General features: G+C 38.3%; 1 protein-coding gene across 5 annotated transcripts in view; it reads left to right on the top strand.

Moving 5' to 3' along the window:
- The window catches only part of Cpne4 (copine 4), a 661593-nt gene that overhangs the window by 288703 nt on the left and 349507 nt on the right, over positions 1 to 23383 (top strand). For all 5 annotated transcript variants that reach the window (XM_074059820.1, XM_074059816.1, XM_074059817.1 and 2 more), the window contains one exon: positions 9565 to 9745. In XM_074059820.1, coding sequence (XP_073915921.1) covers positions 9565 to 9745 — 181 coding nt within the window. The remainder of the gene's footprint in view (positions 1 to 9564; positions 9746 to 23383) is intronic.

The raw sequence follows: 23383 nt of genomic DNA, 5'->3' as shown, positions 1-23383 counted from the left end.
TATGTTTCCTGAAGCAGCAAATGTGGGCATGACCTTCTCAAAATTATTCCCAATTGCAGCCCTACACTTTTATACTGACAAACACAGGACATTTCTCAAGTGCCAATCCTTCTGCAATATAAGAAATCAAACACTGACCATTTATTGTAGCTTCCAGATCAGCTAAGTGCAGAATGCTTTCTGTTCTGCATCTGTTTCTGTATCAGTTTTGTCTACTACATGTCTCCTCCTTTGTCTTTCTGGTAGCCCTCCCCTCTGCTACACCTTCATCTGCTCAGTGCTGATACAATCTTTTTCGCCCTCTGTTCCAATAGTCACTGTCTCTGAATCTCTATAACTTGCTGTCTGTTCAGCACTGAACTGTAGTGCATTTCCTCATTCACCTGCCTCACTGAGAAGCTGTTTTCTGGCTCTTTTCGTTCTGAGTTGCAGAGAATCTGGAAGATGCTTGTTGCTTCTAATCTACTGTATTGGTTCTTCCTTTATTTTTAAAAGAAATGAGAAGAGCATTGTATGATTGATGATACCAAAAAACAAAAATACTCAGAGCTTTTCTTGTTCACTGACCCTCTTGGAAAGAACAAGTATTTGTACTACCTAACCAGGAGGTGAAGGGGATTGAGCTGAGTCAGTAAAGATTAAAGTTATAAGAAGAAAGAAACCCAGAAGGCAGATTAATTCTAAAAATTAAGGACTTTCTATGAAAGTAGCATAAGAGAATTTAAAAGTCCAGAGGACTGAGAGAGAAGGGTGCTGGAAGTTTGGGGGAAGAGAGAGAGAGAGAGGAGAACTGTTGACATGTGACATTTAGGGGGCCCAGGTGAGTCAAGAGAATTTTGGGAGGTATGTGGTTTAAGTCCCTACTTGCTACCTTTTATGGAGACTTTTTGAAATAGCTTCTCCAGAGAGAGTGCACCAGAGCAGTTAAAGACTTAAATTTAGCCCTTGAAGTTACTGTCTTTGTTTTATTTTACTTTATTTATTTTTATTATATTATTGTACTGAGGATATGTTGTGTCACTTACAAAAGTTCTTATAAAGTATCTTAGTTAAATCCACCCTCTCCATCATTCTCCTTTATCCTCTCTCCTCCCTTTCTTAGAATAGTTTCAACAGGTCTCATTTTTCCATTTTTATTACATGAGTGCATGTCTTTGTTTTGTTTTATCACTTTATGGCTGAATAGCTGTGTGCAGTTGGACTTTTCTTATTTTAAATTTCATTTATTTTTGAATTAGCACATATTAAGAATATGAGGGGATTTCATTGTGATAATTCCATATGTGTGTACAATGTGCTTTGAACAAGTTAATGTTCTTGACTAAGCTGTAGTTCTTTGTCTATGAAATGGACATCCTAATAGAACCTACCATAGGATGATCCTGATGGTCTGATGACTTAATGTCCAATGTTTGGCAGATATGTAAGGGCTTGGTAAGCATTGTAGGAAGTTAGTGGTGTAGTTAGAAACAACAATAATAGTTTGTACTTACTGAATACTCTCTATGGTCCAGGCACTCTGCTGAGGACTTTATGTGGATTAATTCATTAAATTCTGAAGACAGCTCTTTAAAGGAGGAACTACATCATCCCCTTTTAAAGATGGTAAGGCACATATTCAAGTAAATTGTCCAAGGTCGTATAACAAGTGAGTTGTAGAGCTGGGATTCAAACCCTGGCACTCCAGTGCTAGATCCATACTCATTCTTGCACCTTCCTGCCTCTTATATATGAGTAACAGATCTGACAAGAAGCAAACTTGGGGGCAGTTTGGCTTGTTGGATAGATGTTTGGTTTCTACATGGTCTTGCTACCCAAGGTGTGGTCTACACCTAGCAGGATCAACAACATCTGGGAGCAGCATCTTGGGCCCTGCTTCAAACTCTTGGAACAGAAACTACAGTTTAACAAGAAACTCATATGATTTGAGAAACCCTTTCATATTCTGAGAGGTTCCAGAATACAAACTTTTAGGTATATGGATTGTCTCATCTTGTCCACACCACCATACTTTATAATATCCAGCACAGTGTTTGCAACATATGAATCTAAAGTACATCTACTCTTGGTCTAAGACACTATTAAGGAATGTTGATTAGGAAATGGATTAGTGGACTCAGTGGGATAAAACATGGCTTATGTCTGGTTGAGTGAATGAATGTTCAATGCCTCCACTATTCAGCAGGCACCTCGCAGATGCTTCCCATGTATTTCTTGAATTGAGATGGAAATGTTGTGCTATATAGACATCCAGTACATCCACCTTCCCTGGATGTACTGCAGCATTTTAAAAGGCCGAATAATGCCAAGGCAAGCAGAACAGTGATTATGCACTTACTCTTAACAGTCTTAAGACAAGCTCTGCTCAGTTGGTTCCCCTGTGAACTCAAGCTGATTTCCTTCCCTCTTGAGTTCTCTATTGTCTTGGTGGTGTTTGCAACTCATTCAAAAACTAATTAAGTTTCAGGATCAGTTTGTCCTGTAAGAGAGTGTGAAGATGCTGAAGTGGTGGTTTTTTATAACTTACTTAAATTATCTGAGTGAAAGGACAATTATAATTTACTTCCAAAATTGGCCAAAAGTCAGTTTCATCAAAAATAATTCTCAGCAGACATTAGTCTCTGTAAAACCAGGGTATTGTATGAAAGGAAACAAAGAGGATTTAAATAGGCCATGGAAAATGTATTGATAATCTGGTCATATTAATCCTGTTCTCTACCAGAGTGTGAAATTACTTGTTTACTCCACTTATCTGGGGCCATGGAGGCAGCTGATCACTCACTGACAGAGCCATATTTTGTGATCACTTTTCAGCAGTGAGCTTCAGCTGGACCAAGACCAAATAATTTGACTTCACTGGCCTAGTACCACGTCCAAAGTCAAGGTCAGGATTGTTCCCCTGGGCAGGCTCAGGAATTCATGAACTCTAGTCTATCTGATCAGGGCTCTCATTTGTGCATGGTCAGAGGGAGAATCCAGAGGCCCTCAGTATAATTGAGAGAAATTGGAAATTTTATCTTCAGTAGCCCAACATTTCTTTCTTGTACTCATTTCCCCCAGAGATGAAGGTTTAGGATGGTTTCTTCACCAGTCTACTTACAAATATTAATCTCTCATTGATGCGCACAATTAGAGATGCAATGAGATATAAGAAATCATTCCTGGCCCAGAGTAGAACATGTATGTATATATTGGCACACACACATGCATACATGCATTCATAAACACACACCCTGGGAATGCTTCATGAATCTGTTTGTATTATTTATTTGTTGTTACATAGCAATATTGCCAGAAACTAAGTAGCTTAAAAGAGCACATAGTTATTACCCCAAGTGTCAGTGGATCAGGAGTATGGTCACAGTTAGTTGTATTCACTGTTTCAGGGTCTTCCAGACCTCAATCTCGAAATCAATCAGGGCAACCATGTCATATGAGGCTTGACTGGGAAATAATGTGCTTGCAAGTTCATAAGGTTATTTGGCAGAATTCACTTTCTTCCAGCCTAGAGGACTGAGACTGTTTCTTGTTAGGTGTTGTCCACATTACCAACGTGGCTACTTTTTCAAAGCCAACAAGGGAAAGAGGGTTTTAGCAGGATGGTGTTACTATCTAAAGTATCCCAATTGTCAAACAAACATTCTCTTACTTTTGCCATATTTTATTGGTTAAAAGCAAGCTGCAGATCCTACCCACACTCAAGGAGAGGGGTTTCCCCAGGTCTTGAATAACTGGAGGTAGTCCTCTTAGCTTCTTCCCTGTTGCTCCTGATTTTCATTCCAGCTATACTACTGTAGTGTAGTTCTCTTCCACAGAGGAAATAGACTTATCTCTGTTGATTTAAGAGTTTTTAGTGAAGAGGTCATTTATAGTCAAATGATCAGAGTTAAGGAAAGGGAGGCAACTAAACCAATGACTGTGGTAAAATAGACCCTGTTGATACTCTGCTCAGATACTCTTTATCTATTTTGTGCATCCATTCCCCAGTGGCAGTGAATCTTGGCTCCTAATGGCTAATAGCTCTTATTTTCTTGGGGAATTCCTGATTGCTCTCAGCATGGAAAGGAGTACCAAAGTTGAATTTCTATTTTCCCTATCATGACAGACTCACATGGGGCTATAAGATGCTGAACCCCTTTCCTTAAAATGGAGTTAACCTGAGTGACATTCCAGAGCCCTCATGAAACAAGGCTGAATCTGGACTCAAGTTGAGACCACCCCCTTGCCTCTCTCACTTCTCTTCTCTCCTCTGATTGATTAATCAAGTCATCTGGGTCCCAGTTTCAGGCTTTGCCTTTTGGATGTCCACCCTTTGACTGGCAAGATTTCATTGCTGTCCATAAGCCTGAAGGAGAAAGGGCAGGACGTTATTAAGACCTCCTGAGAGCTGAAGGCTTGGAGATATGGTTGTTAGCTTGGCCACTGTTATGAATCAAGGCAGGAACCATGAAGAAACAATGTTGTCTCTCCTCTCTTTCCCACGTTTACATCCGTTTAGTGAAATCAAAGTGCAAATGTGCCTATAATATACTGGCAATTGATGGAGGTCAGCTTTTGAGGACCCTGAGCAGACGGAAGGAAAGAGAATCAACAGAGTAGGGAGAAATAATGGCCTTAGATAATCACAGGTGTTTTTCTCTCCTCTACACCAACCATCATACTGAAACCAGACTGATCTTTAATAAATGTTCATCCAGTCATCTCCATTTCCCTGCCAAATTGTCTAAGTCCGTCCCGCTGTTTAAAGGAATGATCCATTGAACTTCTGGATTGTATACTCCATTGATATAAAAGAATCTCTGAATATTGTGCAACCAGGTTTTTTGCTTTACTTGTTCATAAATTATTTAAAATTTAAAATTGCTAACTAATATTCTGAGTATAGCACATACTTAATGTAAGATATACCATTAGTGATTGTGTATGCTAATCCATATTTTAGGAAGCCTGGATAAGTTTTAATTGTTTTGGGGGGAATTTTTTGGCACATGTGATTATATTGCCACTATTTTTAAATAGGTAAGATGGATGATTAGAACCTCATACCAGTTGTAGCTGTGTCACCTCTGGCATTTGATGGAGTTTTTAAAATCTGTATCGCTATATTATACTCAATCAGAGACTTCTTTGCAGTATTCCATTTGTGGAGGTGGGATAGTTAAAATGATTCAAATTTCATTTGAAGTCATCTTAATCAGGTACATATAAAGCAAAAATTTTGTAATCATCTGTAAATGAATAACTGAGGGAACATGAGACCATTGACTCCATTCACTTGTGGGGTTCCTGCAGTCCCATCAGGCACATAGTGAACCACATAGGACATTATTATCTGTAATGTGGACAGAGAGAGGGCTTTCTATGGAATATGTGATTACCAGGGAGTAGGCTGATGTCTTGGAAAGAACACTGGTTGAAATATAAATTACCTGTCTTCAGAAGTCGATAAAGCTGCTTCACAACAGTAATGGAGCAAGCACCATTGTTTTATGGTCTGTTTTGTGAACCTGTGAGAAGTACTGGCTCATATATATGGATCTGCAGATAAACTGCTGATTTGAGAAGTGGCAGTGTACTCTTAGAGGGTGGCTTCCCAGATTGTGACAGCTTCAGAGGCAGAAATCTTAAAGAAGCGAGTTGAACTTTGGTCTTAAAGTAATAGGGAGAAATATAAGAGATTTCTAGTTGGCAGTGAGAGATGAATGACTTCATCTTCAGAGAAATCAGATTATAAGAATAATAGCTGCCAGTTTTAGAACATCTACTGTATACCAAACATTGTATAGATCACCTTACAAATTTATTTTTTATACTCTACCACAATTGTTCTCTAGGTATTACTATCAGATATGTACCCTGCTCAATATCACATGGCTTGTGAGTGAAGGAATCAAGATTTGAACCTGAAACTATGTGTTTCCTTAAAAGTGCCATTCCTTAGTACAACCACTCTGGAAAAAAATTTGGAGGCTACTTAAAAAGCTAAACATTGATCTACCATATGATCCAGCAATACCACTCTTGGGGATAAACCCAAAAGACTGTGACACAGGTTACTCCAGAGGCACCTGCACACCCATGTTTATTCCAGCACTATTCACAATAGCCAAGTTATGGAAAGAGCCAAGATGCCCCACTACTGACGAATGGATTAAGAAAATGTGGTATTTATACACAATGGAATTTTATGCAGTCATGAAGAATGAAATGTTGTCATTCACTGGTAAATGGATAGAATTGGAGAACATCATTCTGAGTAAGGTTAGCCTGGCCCAAAAGACCAAAAATCATATATTCTCCCTCACATGCAGACATTAGATCAAGGGCAAACACAACAAGGGGATTGGACTTTGATCACATGATAAAGGGAGAGCACACAAGGGAGGGGTGAGGATAGCTAAGACACCTAAAAAACTAGGTAACATTTGTTGCCCTTAATGCAGAGAAACTAAAGCAGATACTTTAAAGCAACTGAGGCCAACAGGAGAAGGGGACTAGGAACTAGAGAAAAGGTTAGATCAAGAAGAATTAACCTAGAAGGTAACATGCATGCACAGGAAACCAATGTGAGTCATCTCCCTGTATAGCTATCCTTATCTCAACTAGCAAAAACTCTTGGTCCTTCCTAGTATTGCTTATACTCTCTCTTCAACAAAATTGGAGATAAGGGCAAAATAGTTTCTGCCAGGTAGCGAGGGGATGGGGGGGAGAGGGAGCGGGCGGTGGGGTTAGGGAGGAAGGGGGAGGGGGAAGGGGGGAGAAATGACCCAAACATTGTATGCACATATGAATAAATAAAAAATAAAAATCTTCTGGGAGGAAAAAAAAAAAAACCTGCCGTTCTTGCCATTTTACCTTGCGATTGAGACTGGTGTTATACAACACATCCCATTCTACAGAGTTTATTTTCTAGAGTGGAGTCAGTGCATCTAGAAGGGACTGGGCATGCCAGGAGCTGGCATAGGGATAGTTAGAAGAGATAGGAGAGGGGTACTAAGATGGTAGAAGAGCAATGTGGATTCTAAGGAAACAGTACATTGAGAAAAGCAGAGTTTAGGAAGATACTGCTTGAAGAATAAGCCATCCTTATTAAAAAACTTGCAGGTAAATGGATGGAACTGGAGAACATCATGCTAAGTGAAGAAAGCCATGCTCAAAATGTCAACAGTCACGTGTTTCCCTCTTATATGAAAGCTAAACCTATAAATACATGTACACATAAATACATCTATGATATCTTCATATACATATATGGAGAGCATGGGGAGGGGAGAGAACACATGACTGTATTAGTGGGTCTGTCTGAGGGTAGGAGAGGGAAGTAGGGCAACAAAGAAGACAAAGTAATAGAGGTTAATCTGATTAAACTTGACACTTATCTGAAATACCAAGCCAACCCCCTTTGAGCTATCAATATGCACTTTAAAAAGTGAAGCCTAGAAAGGTAAAACATGTCCTGTCCAGGGATGGGTATCAGCGGGAAGACAGAAGGCATAAGGAAAAGGTAATGGAGGGCTAATATGGTGGGTTGTATTTTGTATTCATGTATGAAAATAAAGCAATGAAATCTGCTGAAATTGTTCTAAGAAGGGGGAAATGAGGGAGAATGATGGAGGGGGTGAATCTTAGATATATTGTAAATACATATATAAATCTCACAATATATCCCCCTGTACAACAGTTATATTTCTAATGAAAAAGATAAAAGGTTGACAAAGGGAGTTTACATCGTACTTCTAAACCTGTTGAACACAGAGGTGCCTTCTTCTTAGCTGATTCCTTCCCTTCTTTTACTTTGTTGTAAATATCAGTTCATGTATGCTTTGTCTCCTGTGCTTCTCACCACTTAAAAATAGAAGGGCAACAAGATATTAAGCTGTGACATTATGATTTGTGCATATTATATTTAAATAAAATTTATTTTAGAATAGAAGTATGACACTGTATAGAGATTGAAATAATGTAAGGAGAACTATTGCATCCATTGTTCCTTGGTAGATTTGAACTTTTCTCCAGCTGAAGGTTTTACATGTCGTGAAAATAGCATGGGGCTGGGAGATCCAGCCCCAGCTCTATTATGTGACATGGGCGAGCCACCAATCCTCTGAGCTTGAATTTTCTAATATGTGAGAAACAAATGTCCCAAAGTCCCTGTTAACACTCAGCCTGGTAGAAGATGTAGAAGATAGAGCACCTCTCATCCTCAAACTAATTCCACAGCAGTTTTAAGATAGAATTGAAATTCCTCTCAGCCACAAATTCACCTTCCCTGATATTTTAGGAGTGGAATTGGCAAGCATTTTTAGACCAGAGTAAATATTTTAGGTTTTCTGGGCCATGCAATCCTATTTCAACTACTCAGGTCAGCCATTGTAATGAAAACTAGCACAAATAATATGTAAATCAATGAGGATGCCTGTGTCCTAATAAAACTTGACTGGGGTCTGTGTGTATGTGTGTGGGGGACACCAAGGCACAGTGTCACATCTATAAAAGAGGTAGCATGGTATACTCACTTGAACTGTTATAGGCCTGAGCACCAGAGGGAAGCTAAGTACTTCTGGAGGGAAGGGAAAGAGATAGGGAAAGAGTGTCCCCATCTTATTCATGAAAAAAAATCTCACTTTAAGTCCCTAATGCCTTGTGAGGTGGTAGAATTCATTGGTGTTTTCCCCATTGAATGTACAAGGAGACAGAATTCTATGGGGAAGAGAATGAATTTCTCTCTTGAGAAAATCTTCCAATGTCTTTGCAGGTCTAGTCCTTGTCAGAGAGGGAGGAGAGCCCTGGGCCTGTGGAATGCAGAGTGTTAGGGTAAGGGGTCTCCTGTGGAGATGGCCAGGGGCCTGCAGTGCTTTCTGTGGCTGCTCTTTCCATGAGCTCGCAATCAAAAGTTCCATGCTGTTCTTCTCCTCTCACTGCCCACTTTTGCTCTGAGTTCTGATGTGGTAGATGGGCACCTAGAAGGAAAAGGTGAGAGTGGACTTAGGCACTTGGGGCAGAAAATCAGATCCTGGGCCTGTCTTGAAGCTGGCTTGCTGAGTGTATCTTGAGAAGTTGGGCCAGGGTTTAGGGGTAGAAAATCAGACTGCTTTTTCAGGTAGAAAGATATATACTTCCCTGTTTCATCACACAGGAAGAGAATTGGATTTTTAGGGACTTGTAAAAACTTGAGATGTGATTAAATTGATTAGCCAGCAACTCTGTAAAAATTCACACCAGCCATGTACTTAATGTAGAATTGGATTACAGTATACAGTCTATTGCACTAATTCATTAATTTTATTTCACAGACTAAAAATTTTTACTATGCAAATCATACAGGGAAATAGTGCTCTTAGCCAAATGCACCAGCATCTGTTTGGGTTTTTTTGTTGTTTATTTTTTTTTTATTTGTTTCACTGAAACTGTGCTACTCGGATGAAAAGTGAGATAATAAATATCTTCAATATTTGAGACTGTGTGTTGAACAATTTCCTAAATGGCACTTGGGAGGCTTTCTTCTTTGATAAATATTGCAGTGACTGGCATGTCTTTTTTTCTGCCTTTTCTTGCCTAAAACAGAATGAAGAAGATGAGCAACATTTATGAGTCAGCTGCCAACACACTGGGAATCTTTAACAGCCCCTGCCTGACCAAAGTTGAGCTGCGTGTGGCGTGCAAAGGCATTTCTGACAGAGATGCTCTTTCCAAACCAGACCCCTGTGTCATCCTCAAGATGCAGTCCCATGGGCAGTGGTTTGAGGTAGGCATGGCTCAAACAGAAGCATGGCTAAATGATTGGCTCAATTTTTTTTGACATTTTCTATCTTAAGGTGGTTTATTTTGATAAGATGGAAAATTTGATCATGTTTCTATTTATATCATGATGTTTTGATGTGACCGTTTTGATACTGTGGATATTTTGACATTTACCTTTAATTCATGAGCCTAAAATTTTCAGAGTGTTTTTGCTAATTGCAAAGAAATAACCATAATACACTGTTTGTCCCCTGCCTAGTCATTGGTAAAGGGCAACAAGCAGCAAGATTGGCAGGAACAGATACGTATCTAGATCACAGGTTGATGTTACAAAATGGGCTCCAGAAATAAAGTCTTGTGGTCAAAGTAGAATGCAGATTAGATGTAATCAGAATTCTGGGAATGGCAGCTCCAAGAGAGTAAATTTTGGGGATTAGGAGAGAAGTACCTACTTATACAGAATTAGCATAGGGGTGAGGATTTTTCTATAGGTCCTGGATTGAGAGAGGGAACTAGGAGCAAGTCAGTCCTATGGAATCCTTGGCCACTAGTTTGCAGTTGATGGGGTGGTGCAACTCTGGTCCTAAGAGTTGGGCTGGGGTGCTTATTGCCAAGGATGGTTGGCCAAAATGAAGACTAGTGACCAAAAATGGAGATCAATCTTCTGACAAAGCCCAAAACAAGACCATGGGAGGAAAGTTGGCACAGGATAAATCACAGGTCTTTGGAGAAACATAAGTTCTAAGGAGCATTGTGAATCTAATAACCAGGTGTCTGAGAGGTCCACATGGGAACCCTACAGTGGTGATGGAACCCAGTGATACATTCCAACCTCCGTGGGTTGATGGGGCTGAGTTGGGTGTGTCACCTCAGTCTGAGTTGGTTGGGGACTAGAGAGAGATGAAGGCTGAAAATTATGAGCAATAGAGATTAGGGTGGCAGAAGTAGGAGGAAGGAGCTGGGTACCAAAGGACACCATATCCAGATATCCTCAAAACTCATACGTGGAGTCTCCACTCCAATTGTGTCCTAACACATACTGCTTGCTGTCCTGGCACATAGCAGCTCACTGGGTAATGGTGTGAAGGGAATAATGGTGTTATGCATCATTCTCCAAAGAGTAATGGGCTCACAAATTGTCAAGAGATGACTTGGTATTTTATTTCAAATTTATTTTGGGAAGAATTTACTTTTTTTTTTTCTAGTTAGACTTTAATCCATTGGGACCCAATAGAGAGAATCTGTGGGGAAAACAGTGGGGTTCTTTATGTCAACTTTGCTGCACTTGGCTGGATGTTTCTCTGGCTAATGCTCATGTAGACATGAGCAGGGGAGAACAGAAACGGTTGCCTTACAGGGGACACATTACATGATATTTATTTTTTTAGGAATGGCAATTGAAAACAATATTAGCTAAACTCTGTTGGGTGCCAATCAAGAGATTTCAGCTTGTAAGTAGAAAATCCAATATTTAAACTCAGGCAAACTCCAGATCTGAGATTTTTGTTGCTATTTCACAAATGTCAGTCTTTGGTGGCTTGTGTGGCAACATTGCTGATTGTTTTTGTTTGTTTGTTTATAAATCAAAACAAATTGGATGTTGCTTCGTGGTACCTGATCTAAGTAAACAATGCTTTTATAGGTCTGGTCTGAGGTGGATGGGGCCTGGGGGACAGAGGAGAGCAGAGGGTGTAGCTGAGGAAGCAGTTCCCTTCTGAAGGGAACCCCACACTCAGCGGAACCTGGAGAAGGTGTTTGAATACCTTATGAATAGAGCCAGAGGAGATGGCTACCTGTTTTGGATCCCTTGGGGCCAATTCTTCAAGCCCTTAGTTATTCTGGAAGGTGGTCCTATAGCATCTTCCCCTCTATGGTAGAAGGAAACATGTGATATGAGCCTCTCCTCTGAAAGGGAAGTTTCATAGCTGTTCATGAGTTGATGAAATTCAGGTAAGGTGGCAACATGCGGAAGGAATGAATGACTGGCAGGTTGGGCATCTTAATTTAACCTCAGGGCTGATGTAATCTTAATATTATAAAATAAGCTGTGATTCACTGGTGTCTTAATGTGTGCTGGGTCTTATTTTTTATTGTTTTTAATTTAGTAAAACTAAATGGAATGCTTACAATAGGAAAAGAAAGGTCACCTTTTGAAAATCGGGGAAGGGTATTTGTCTCCTAATACTTCTTTTACATAATTTGACTCTTTCTCTCTCTCTCTTTCTATATATATATATATTGAGTTTCAGTCTTTTTCTTTTGTCATACATATTCTTCCATTATTCTTATCATATATGTAAATATTTACTTCCTGATTTTATTGTATAGTAGTATATGCTTTTCCCCATATTACTATAATATTGATCATTTTAATTTTAAAGCTGCATGATATCTCATAAAATGGATTTACTTCATCATTTTCCTATTTTTTAACTTTGAAATTGCTGCACAAAATGCCCTTTTAAAAGTAATATTTGGATTAGTATCTTTGTGTATAAGACTTTCCTTTCTGGATGTGTTCCCAGAAGAGATTCTATTGAAGTTGAACTCTGAGAGGAAGGACAGGAAAGTTTTAAGGGTGTTGACACACATTGCCAAATTATCTTTCCAAAGTGCCCTATGACAGTGTTACTATGACAGTGTTACCTACAGTGTGGTCTCCATACAGCTATGCCTCTACAAACTTCACAGTGAGATAAGAAACTTGTGCCACTATGTAAGTTGATTCACTGCTTTCTTTATCTAGAAAGTCTAAGTCTTTCCTTACCGATTGTACAAAATAATGGGTTTCATTACAGCATTTTTATACTTGATTTCTGTGTACTTCAATCATATTCATTCACCATTACTCTCTCTTTTCTTACTCCCTTCACCCACTGGTTCTGACCTCCCACAAGTGTCCCCCTTCTACTTTCATGTCTTTTAAAAAATCTAAATTCCACATGTGAAAGAAAACATACAATGCTTATCTTCCAGAGTCTTATTTTGCTTAATATCATGATCTCCGTTTTCCTGAAAAATGACATAATTTCTTCTTCTATATGGCAGAATAGTACCCATTATTATCCATATGTGTATATATAGACATACATATGTATACACATACATATATATGTACACACATATATACATACATATATATAATATATATCAAGATTTCTTTATCCATTCATTGGCTGATGGGCACCTAGGCTGATTTCATGACCTGGGTTTTATGAATAGTGCTGCAATATATATGGGTATACAGGTTTCTCTATTGTCAGCTGACTTCAGGTATATACCCAGAAGTGGTATAGCAGGGTCATATGGTACTTCTTCTTTTAGTTTTTTGCAGAATTTTCATAATGATTTCCATAGTGGCTGCACTAATTTACATTCCCACCAGCAGTGTATTAAGAATTTCTTTTTCTTGCATTCTCACTGGCATTTATACCGTAGACATTCACAGAACATTTCAAACCAGGCCACCTTTCCCTCACAGAGAGCCAGTTGTTAAAAATGTATCAACACACTGCTGGACAAAAGAGGAGATAGCAGTACCAGAACCAAGCAGCTACTTTGCCTAGCAGAACCTGGGTCTGTGGGAGGAGGGCCTATCTGCTGGGAGCTGGACAGATGGAGGAGATGTAGGTAGGGTGGAAATATTGCCTAGAAGGCAGTTCGAGATACTCTGGTATCTCCCTTTTTGTTGCTTTCTGATCTCCCATCCATTGGCAAATTTTGCTGGAAGCCAGTTTGCAAGGTTTGTAGGTTATAGAATACATTTGAGAGCAAAGAGATAAATGGCCAATGATATAATGAAGAGATTTTTAAGGATTATCAGGGTGAGAGAGACATAAAAGCAAAGTGAGCTTATCTTTCAGAGAAAATTTTAAAGTTCGGCAAAAGATAGGCTCTATGTAGAGCAGTACTGTCCAGTACAACTCCCCACCATGTTGGAAATGCTGTAAATCCAGTAATGGATCACTTGGAAGTTGGCTGGTATAACTAAGAGCTAACTTCTTAATTCTTTATTTTAAATTCATTTATAAATGTAAGTAGCTAGTGTGTTCCTAGAGGATTTTCAGTGTGTTACGGAATTTGACTAGTGTGAGAAAAAGTTGAAATTTGGCGGGGGGGGGGTGTAATTATAATTTGACATTTCATTTTTGTTGCTTGTGATTTCTGGGCTGTAGTTCTTAAAAATGGGATGCCTTGGTATTCAACGTAGATCATTGCTGTAGCATTTATAACTGCTTTCAGTTGGGTTGTCTCCAGGAAGAAGACACATCTGCTCTTTTGATTGGCTATAATCTATTTGCAAAGGAAGAGAACATTTGACCTCTAAAGTGGATAATAAAAGTGTAAGAGTGATTTATAAACTTAAATAAACCTACAAGCAGACCTTCTGAGCTGTTAATAGTAGTAAAGACCATTGAGAATGAGTCAGGGTGTCCTAGAAGTATAGAAAATCAATTGTTCTGAAATGTACAGCATGTTGTTGCTTTTGCAGATAAGCAGTTTTTAGGACCTGTTTAAAGATTCAGAATTCAGAGAGGATGCTTTTGTTTTCTTTCCAGAATTTGGAAATGAATTATGTTTTTATTGGGTGAAAACTTTTAGCAAATCTTTAGTAATGACCATAATCTTTACTGATAAAACAGAAAATTTGCCACTTGGAAATACATTTCAAGTGGAAATACATTCCAAATCTCCCTTTTACTTTCCCTAATTTAAGATCACTCCTATTATTAACTGCTCCACTGCACTTTCTACTGGAGATATAATGATGGCAGTAAATGGTTAAGTGTAAAGATAATTTAGATTGCTTTTCATCTTCCCATGAGTGGAAATGGCTTCTTCCTCCTCTCTGGTGAGTACTGATATGTCCAATAACTCTTGAAGCTAAATATTTTAACCAAGTGGGATAAATGAAAACTCCTCAGATTCAAAAGGCAAAGACCCTTGTGAACTAAAGTCTTTCATTCCATTCCCTAGCACATATACTGTCTGTCTGGGCATGGTTGGGTATTGTCCCTGGTATAGAGTCAAGCTAATGATTCACTGGCCATTGGCACAGATCCCATGAATGGTAACATTCTTGTCTAATTGAGAAAACCCAAATTATACTCCAGACTTTTAGGATGTTGCTCCATTCAACATTAATTCATTTTTTCATTTAATTTTATTATTTATTTATTTATTTCATTTTTCTTTTATTATTCATATGTGCATACAAGGCTTGGTTCATTTCTCCCCCCTGCCCCCACCCCCTCCCTTACCACCCACTCCGTCCCCTCCCTCTCCCCCCCTCAATACCCAGCAGAAACTATTTTGCCCTTATTTCTAATTTTGTTGAGGAGAGTATAAGCAATAATAGGAAGGAACAAGGGGTTTTGCTGGTTGAGATAAGGATAGCTATACAGGGCATTGACTCACATTGATTTCCTGTGCGTGGGTGTTACCTTCTAGGTTAATTCTTTTTGATCTCACCTTTTCTCTAGTTCCTGGTCCCCTTTTCCTATTGGCCTCAGTTGCTTTAAGGTATCTGCTTTAGTTTCTCTGCATTAAGGGCATCAAATCCTAGCTAGTTTTTTAGGTGTCTTACCTATCCTCACCCCTCCCTTGTTAATTTTAATACACAATTATTTTGCTCCTTCCTGGAAAGCTCTGAGTAATTTTGAAAACTAATTACCCTTGGATCCATACTATATGAAAACATGTATAATGTTTTATTCCTATGATGAATCATAGGCTTTGGTGAATTGTTGTTGATAATTACTAGTAGTTATTGGTGTGGTAACATGCAGCATTTTAATTATCAATGGACTCTGATAAAATATTATTTATAATAACAAAATATCCAGATAGCACCTTATATTCACAAAGTATATTCACTCTTACATTATATCATTTGCCGTCCATAGAGACCTGTGAAAAAGTATCATTGATTGAAATTTACCATACCATGTATTGAGCACCATAAAAAAAGCATGGCTTGTGTCCTTACAGACCTCAATGTCCAGTAGAATTCATTCCATCTTAGAGACAGAGGGCTGGAGGCTCAGACAGTCAGATGACCATTAATGGGAAAGAGAGTTCAAAACAAAGCCTTGATTTAAGCCTCTTCTCATCTCTTATACTCCTTATCCTTTAGGAATAGTCTAGGCTTAAGGGTGTCTAGGAAACCTTTATATGGGATGGGGCTGAAAACCAGCTATTCTTCCATGTCTCCCCTATTCTCCATCTTCTTTTCTTCCTTCCTACTCCCACTTATCCATATGTAAGGTTTGGTTGCTATATGGTACAGCTTCCCCATTAACGAACAGAAGGCGAAGAATGTGTTCATGTGTGGGCTTGCCCACTCCCAGAGAAATGGGCTGTGAACTTTTCTAGCAATCTTTCCTTTGTTAGAGGATTCATGGGAAAGCTCTGTAGAATATGTCTCCTTGATGCTCAGGATAGTAGTGAATTGAACTAGTGAACTGATAGAGTTCAAAAGAATTATTTCACTTGTACCTGAGATACTCAATTTTCCATTCCTGCAAAGCCTAGAATTTCTATGAAAATGGGACAGGTAAGATGAACATTGTGGAAGAGACTTAAAGTAGCCATTTATATGTGTTGATACCCTTATATATTAGTCATTTTATATACGTTCTCTTTAACCTTCGCAAATATTCTGCAGTGTATGCTTTACTACCCCAGATGAGGAAACTGAAGCTTAGGCAGAATTAAGAAATTCCTCAAGCTCATACAACTAGTAGGTAGTAAAGCCGAAGGCCGGTTCATTCCAGCATTCATGCTCTTTTCACTTTACCAACTCCATCCTACAGGCATATATTTGTCTGTTTTAATGGTGTTCTAGCAAGTTTTTTGTTGGCTGCTGACACTTTAAAAGATTAGGGAGCTTTTCATAAAACTAGATTTCTGGGTGTTTTGAGTACCTAGAAAATCTGGTAACATGGAACCTTTAATCCTTTGGTAACAGAGAGCCAGCAATAGTGAGTACCTTCCCCTCTTAACAGAATGTGTGTTTTCTCTTTTTCCCACTGGTCAGCCTTCTACACTCACTTGTCCTACTTGAATGCACCCTGGAGGTTTCTGAATTTAGAATACACTCCTGCAACGACAGTTAAACTCTAGCTCTAGACACGGAAGAGAGTTGAAAAATGAAAATTAAGTCAATTAAAACATCCCCTCTGGATATCACTGACAAGCTTCTTTCTCGAAAGGTTTTCTGTTCATACTTTGTTGACTTGCAACATTTCAGTGGTTAACGCCTAGCATGACAGATGATGAAAAAAAAAAAAAACCAAAACAGTTTTCTTTAGTTATTTGCCAAGTTTCCACTGTGGTTTTGCAGCAAACTCTTGTTCCTGTGACCAGAGACTGACAGGTCCATAGTGTTCAATCTATAAACCATGTACGTGGATATAGGAAAAGAAGATTATCAGGTTGCATAGTATGTGACTAATTGCTTTTCCTATAATTAAAATCTCAAAATCATTAATGTCATGGTATCTGAAAGCAGAATTGTACAAGATGAGAAATTCAGGCCAATGAGAAAAAAGTATTTGAATTGAAATTTATGTTGGCTATCAGTTCTCTTGCATGTTCTGAAGACAGCTTTATCAGCTGGAAGGGTAACAATGTCTGGCCTCCTATAGAGGAAAAAGCACCAGGATGTTGGTTCCACTGCTCCTCGGCCTGAAGAAGTGGCTAGCTACATGCTGGGCTTTCAGAATGAGCTCTGGCCACCAATGGCCTTTGTACTGTACCTTGATTTAATTATGTGCCCATGCTGATCATTTGAAAGATGGAATTACAGGTTAAGGGAAAAACTACAGGAGCATCTAAGACTTAGAGTACCTCTGCCTCTTGCTTTAATCACCCTTTAACATCTCAAAAGAGGTGTTTTTCATGCCCTTCCTGTGTGACTCACAGGATGATTGAAAACCATCTCCTTAATCATTCTTCCTTTGTAATTTTCAATCTATTTTACCGTTAAAATTAATGAGAATGATGATTTATTAATAATGATATCAATCGTGACTTATTAATTAAATATATTGGGAGTATTTACACAGCATATCAGACACTCTTCTAAGCACTTTATATGTGTTATTGTTTCCATCTTTATTGAAGTATAATTGGGAAATAAATCTTGTATATAGTATAGAAACATAGCTTTCACTACCCTTCTCTGAGACTATCTAGTACCATTTTATGTGTACATGCAAAATCTTTTCATGTATATACAATCCTTATGACAGTGTTATAAGCCAGAGACCATGATTACCCATTGTTCAAGTAAGGAAAGTGATAGCTACATAGGAAAAGTCCATGTCCAAGGTCACAGACTAATGAGAAGTGTGCTAGGAGATGAACTCCTATCTCTGTGTCTCCACTGTCCATATTGTCTCACTGTGTTCTCTGTGGAGAAAAAACAACCCAACATAATACCTCTAGTCTATAAAATTAATGTGCTTTCTTCTCCTGTAGTGGTAGGCACCTGCGGTTGTTCTGTTCCTCATCTTCCACAACTAAATCACACCCTACGTGCTGATCTGGAGCAGGTGGTATTGGTGTTCCCACCCTTTAGAACCCTACCACCTCTGGGAGAACATTCACTTCTATTGAGCCTATCTTTGGGCTTAACTCTTCATCTTCCCTAAAAAGTTAAAGACTCATTTTCCTGGCCATGGATTTTAGAGTGCGAATTCCTGAACATTTTATAGAGAAAAGCTATTTTTAATTTCTTAAGATAATGAGATGAAGGTTTTGGTGTTGATAGTTCAGGCCCCTGATTTTGTTAAAATATCATAATGGTACCTACCTTATTAGGATTAAATGAGCCAGTGCACATACTTTGGTTAGAAGAGTGCCTGGCACAGAGTAAGTGCTATTCTTGTTAAACATATTTCTTTTTAGAAAAATGCATTTTAAATAAAGATGGGCTGCTCAATCCCCAACTTTTCTGCGAACTAAAACAAGAGTCCTATGGTTAGAGGTAGAACATGGAGGTAGATCTGGAGGTCACGAGGAAAGTGAATTCTGGAACACTGAAGCTGTGACCACACTATTGATTTTGCATCCCAGTGCTCAACACAGTGCATGGCACTGTGGATGCTGTAATTGACTTGTTAGATGGATATCATTTCCCTGGTCCATTTTTCAATGTCACCTCCAAGGAGACTTGAGCTCTCAAGGACATCCTGGTCTCATTTAGGAGAGAGAAAACTCAACTCATTAACACTCAGTTATACTGTTAGACTTTCCCATTTCATATGGAATTGGGATTATTGATATCTGAGGCAAGAAATTTGATTTAAATGTTTTTGTTTAAGTGTTTGTATGTAAACTGTAGAATGTTTGAAGGCGACTTCCTGCCATTCAGGGATGACAACTATGGTGTAGTTCCTAACCAAGCTCTTACTGGCTTTAATTTTCCTTTCTTAAATATTTTTGGTCTTAAACTTCTATATATCCCTCTCTCCTCTCTCTCCTCTCTTCTTTCTTTCCCCTTCCTGTCTCGTCCTCTCATCTTGTCTAGTCTCATCTCCTCTCTTTTCTTCTCTCTCTTCTCTTCCTCCCTCTCCCTGCCCCCCCTCCTCCTTCACATGGAGCGACTGAGGCAAAAAGAATGCTGTAGCTGTGTTCAGTGTCAGAAAGAAAGGGGCTGTCATGGTCTCTCTTCTGTTTCTGGCCCTGTCTCACTTTATCTTCCTCTTTAGGTTTCTCACTGAGACCATAAGAAAAAGATAGTGAATTATTTGCTGAAAACCTAGCTTCCTTCATTTGTTTTTTACCAATGCCTCCTTCAAAATCAATTGAATATAGACAAGGTCACAAATTTTCCTTGTTGGCTCTGAGATTATATGGGCTTTTAGCAATTGAAATTCCTGAAAGGAGAATTGGAACTCTACAATGTCTTTATTTGCACTTTATGACACAGACAATTCTCAGCTTCCAATTCCGAGTTGCCAAAATGTTTGCTTGAATTTCAGGGTTTGGAAATAGTGTGCTGGGGGGAAGCCTAACTACCATTATCCCAATCAAGATATAAGATACTTCCTAAATATGTTTTAATACATAAAATATATAATAGAGAACAATACACATACTTTCCTTTGTTCAAACCCCAGCTTTATTGACATATTATTGTCATACAGAACTGCTTGCAATTAATGTATATGCCCTGGTGAGTTTAGATATGTATATACACTCATGTTAATATCACCACAGTCCAGGTAATAAATACATCTATCACCTCCAAAAGTTTCTTTATTTCTCTTAGGTTTTGTCTGTTAGTTTGTTTATTGTAGTGATAATATTAAACATGAGATCCATCCCCTTAACAAAATTGTAAATAAATGCCTTATTAGAAATGACAGGTACTACGTGGATAATACCCCTCTGGATATGACCCATTTTATGTCATTGTAGTTTTATACACATTGACCAACAACTCCCCATATCCTCTCCTTGGCAACCATTATCTGTTATTTACTTCTATACCTTTGACTATTTTAGAGCCTCATGTATTTTAGAGCCTCATTTAATACCAGTTCTTTTGTGACAAACTCATTTCACTAAGCATAATATCTTCCAGGCCACAAATGATAAAATGCCCTTTATGATACTTGTGATGTTTTATTGTATGTTTGTACCATGTTTTTTCCTTTCATCCATGAATGGACCTTTAGGTTGTTTCCATATCTTGGTTACTGTAAATAATGCTATAATGAATACAGGAATGTAGATATCTCTACTAGATATGGATTTCAGTTCTTTAGGATGTATACACAGAAGTGGGGTTGCTGAGTCATATGGTAGTTCTATTTTTAATATTTTGAGGACCTTCCCAGCTGTTTTCCACAGCTACAGCATTCTACATTTCCATCAACAGTATACAAGGATTTCAGTTTCTCCATAACCTTGCCAGCACTTGCTATCTTTTTTAAATAACAGCCATCAACAGGTGGGAGGTGTTATCTTATTGTGGTTTTGATTAGTTTTCCTCTGATCATTAGTGATATTGAGCACCTTTTCATATACCTGTTGGCCATTTTTAAGCCTTCTTTGCAAAAATACCCAGATACTTTGCTCATTTTTAAATCAGGTTTTTAATTGTTTTACTTGTTTTGTTTTAGCTTGTTTTTGCCACTGAGTTTAGTAGTTCCTAACATATTTTGGAAATTCTTTGTCAGATAAATGATTTAGTAATATTTTCTCCCATTCTGTAGGTTGCCTTTTCACTCTGCTGTTTTCCTTTGTTGTGTGAAAACTAAAAAGTTTGATATAATCCCACTTGTCTATTTTTGCTTTGATTGCCTGTGCTTCTGGTGACACATCCAAAATAAATCATTCCCCAGATCCACGTCAACAGGCTCTTCCCCTATGTTTTCTTTTGGAAGTTTAAAATTTCAGGTCTTATGTTTAATCCAATATGAGCTGATTTTTGTGATGGTGTAAGATAACGGCCCAATTTCATTTTTCTGCATGTGAATGTCCAGTTTTCTCAACATCATTTGTTGAGGAGACTACTCTTTCTCCAATGTATATTCTTGCCAAAGGTTAACTAGCCATCGATGTGATGCACACATTCTTAAATTTCAGTACTTTGGAAACCACTAACTCTCAGAATGTACTCCCACTGATCAACATTGTAGTGACAGAAATTCCACGTTATATTAATAAAATGTCACTTTAAACCATTTAGCACATCAGGGTTCTAGATAAGATTTTGGTTTAAAGAAATTCTATTGTTCCATTCCTAAAAATAAAATTGAGAACTCAGAGAAAGAGTACCATAAGAAGAAATATAAACCCTGAGCAGATTTGTCTCAGAACCAAACTAAACTATTTGTGATGTGTCACATTAGACTTCAGTTCAACCTGAAATTACTCTGTCAGAAAACTCAGGAAGCTATCATGGCAGCCTGGCTTAATCTGAGGTTAGTTTGGGACAAGGCGGAGGTTCAACACAGGTTAAATATGTGACCTTGGAAAAGTCAGTTATCTTCTCTGAGCCTCTCATCCTGCCTTATCTCTGAGTGGCTATAAAGATTGGATGATTGGCTGGTAGGATAATGAAGAGGCTGTACATGAGGAATAACAATGCCTTGGCTTTAAAGGTAAGTGGATGCAATTGGAGGACATCGTGTTAAGTGAAGTAAGCCAGGCTCCGAAAGACAAAGGCTGCATGTTTTCTCTCACATATGGAAGATAGATCCAAAGATAAATATATACACAAAAATGAGCATGATTGTATATAAACTCATATGTAGAACATGCTTGTAACAGTGGAACTACTCTATGGAACTTGGGGGAGGAAGGAAAGGAAAGAATAATAGAGTATCAACAATATCATAAAACATAACATCTGTGAAGATAGAGGATATAAGGATGTGTACTGAAAGCTGTTGAAAAATGGGGGCTGGGAGGTATAAGGAAAAGGCAGAGCAATGAAAGAGGTTGAATGGATCAAAGTAAAGTATACTCACAGCAGGGATAAATTGAGAAACCCCTTTGAACATTGACTTAAATATTAATAATGAGTGACAGGACTGTAAAATAGGTACAGTGTGTGTGGGAGGGGCACTTGTGGGAGGGGCGAGGGTGAATGAAGGAGATAAAGGTGAGGGTATGTAGTTGATGGACTACATACACTTAAATGAAATATAACAAAGAAACCTCTTGCAATTGCTTTAAGTGGGGGAGGGAGGGGATTGAGGGGGAGAGACAGTAGAGATGATCTAACCAATGTACAATAAAGCTTACTTGATATTGTCACAATGAATTCCCCCCCCCCATAAAATGAATATATCCTAATTTAAAAAAAAAGAATAATGAAGTGGCTAGAGATATATGCTATGGTGATAGAATGCTTTGGTTATCTGTATGGCCTTATACATATGCCTCAATTTCTGTGTGCCTACATTTACATCATCTATAATATGAAGGAAACAATAAGACCTATTGTGCAGGTTCATTATGAAGATGAAATAAAGTGACGCTAAAGAATCACTTAACATAGGACCTGGTGCACAGTAAGCACTTAATATTAAATGCTATTATGTTTAAAGGGGTAATGCATACAAGACTAATGTAGCTGGCAGATCACTTAGTACTCAGTATATGGAAATATGATTATGTCATGGCTACACTGAGGTGTGTTTAATTCCAGAGGTAAGTGTTTTGGTTTGATGCCCAGCCCAGATATTCTTGATCTGATTTATTTTTGTAAAATAAGAGATCTTACAGTAAGAAAATTTAATGGGTCTCTAACTTTCTACCTAGTCTCTGACTAACCACTTTGATTGATCTGAATTATCTAGGTCTCCTTATCCCTTCCACTCTCTGCATTTTGAAGAAGATGAATAGACTTTGAGCAAGTTCATTCTACTTGTCCATGTTCTCTAATCTATAAACTCAGAATCTCAGAGAGGCCACACTGATAACCTCCTTTTCCGTTTTTGCTTCTGTTCCAACATTGGTCTCTACTGTTTGGCTGACTTAGAAGAAAAGTGACAAGAAAATCCTTTCCTTCTGGAAGCACCAGATGTTTTGGGGGTCAGTTTATAGGCTAATTAAATATTTTATCTTGACTCAAGCTCAGAAATGTTCAACTACATATCTTGGAAAGTCTGTTTTCAAA

The sequence above is a fragment of the Castor canadensis genome, chromosome 17 (assembly GCF_047511655.1).
Source record: "Castor canadensis chromosome 17, mCasCan1.hap1v2, whole genome shotgun sequence".
NCBI lineage: Eukaryota > Metazoa > Chordata > Mammalia > Rodentia > Castoridae > Castor > Castor canadensis.
The sequence above is the reverse complement of the archived record's forward strand: the minus strand, read 5'-3'. Positions and strand labels throughout refer to the sequence as shown.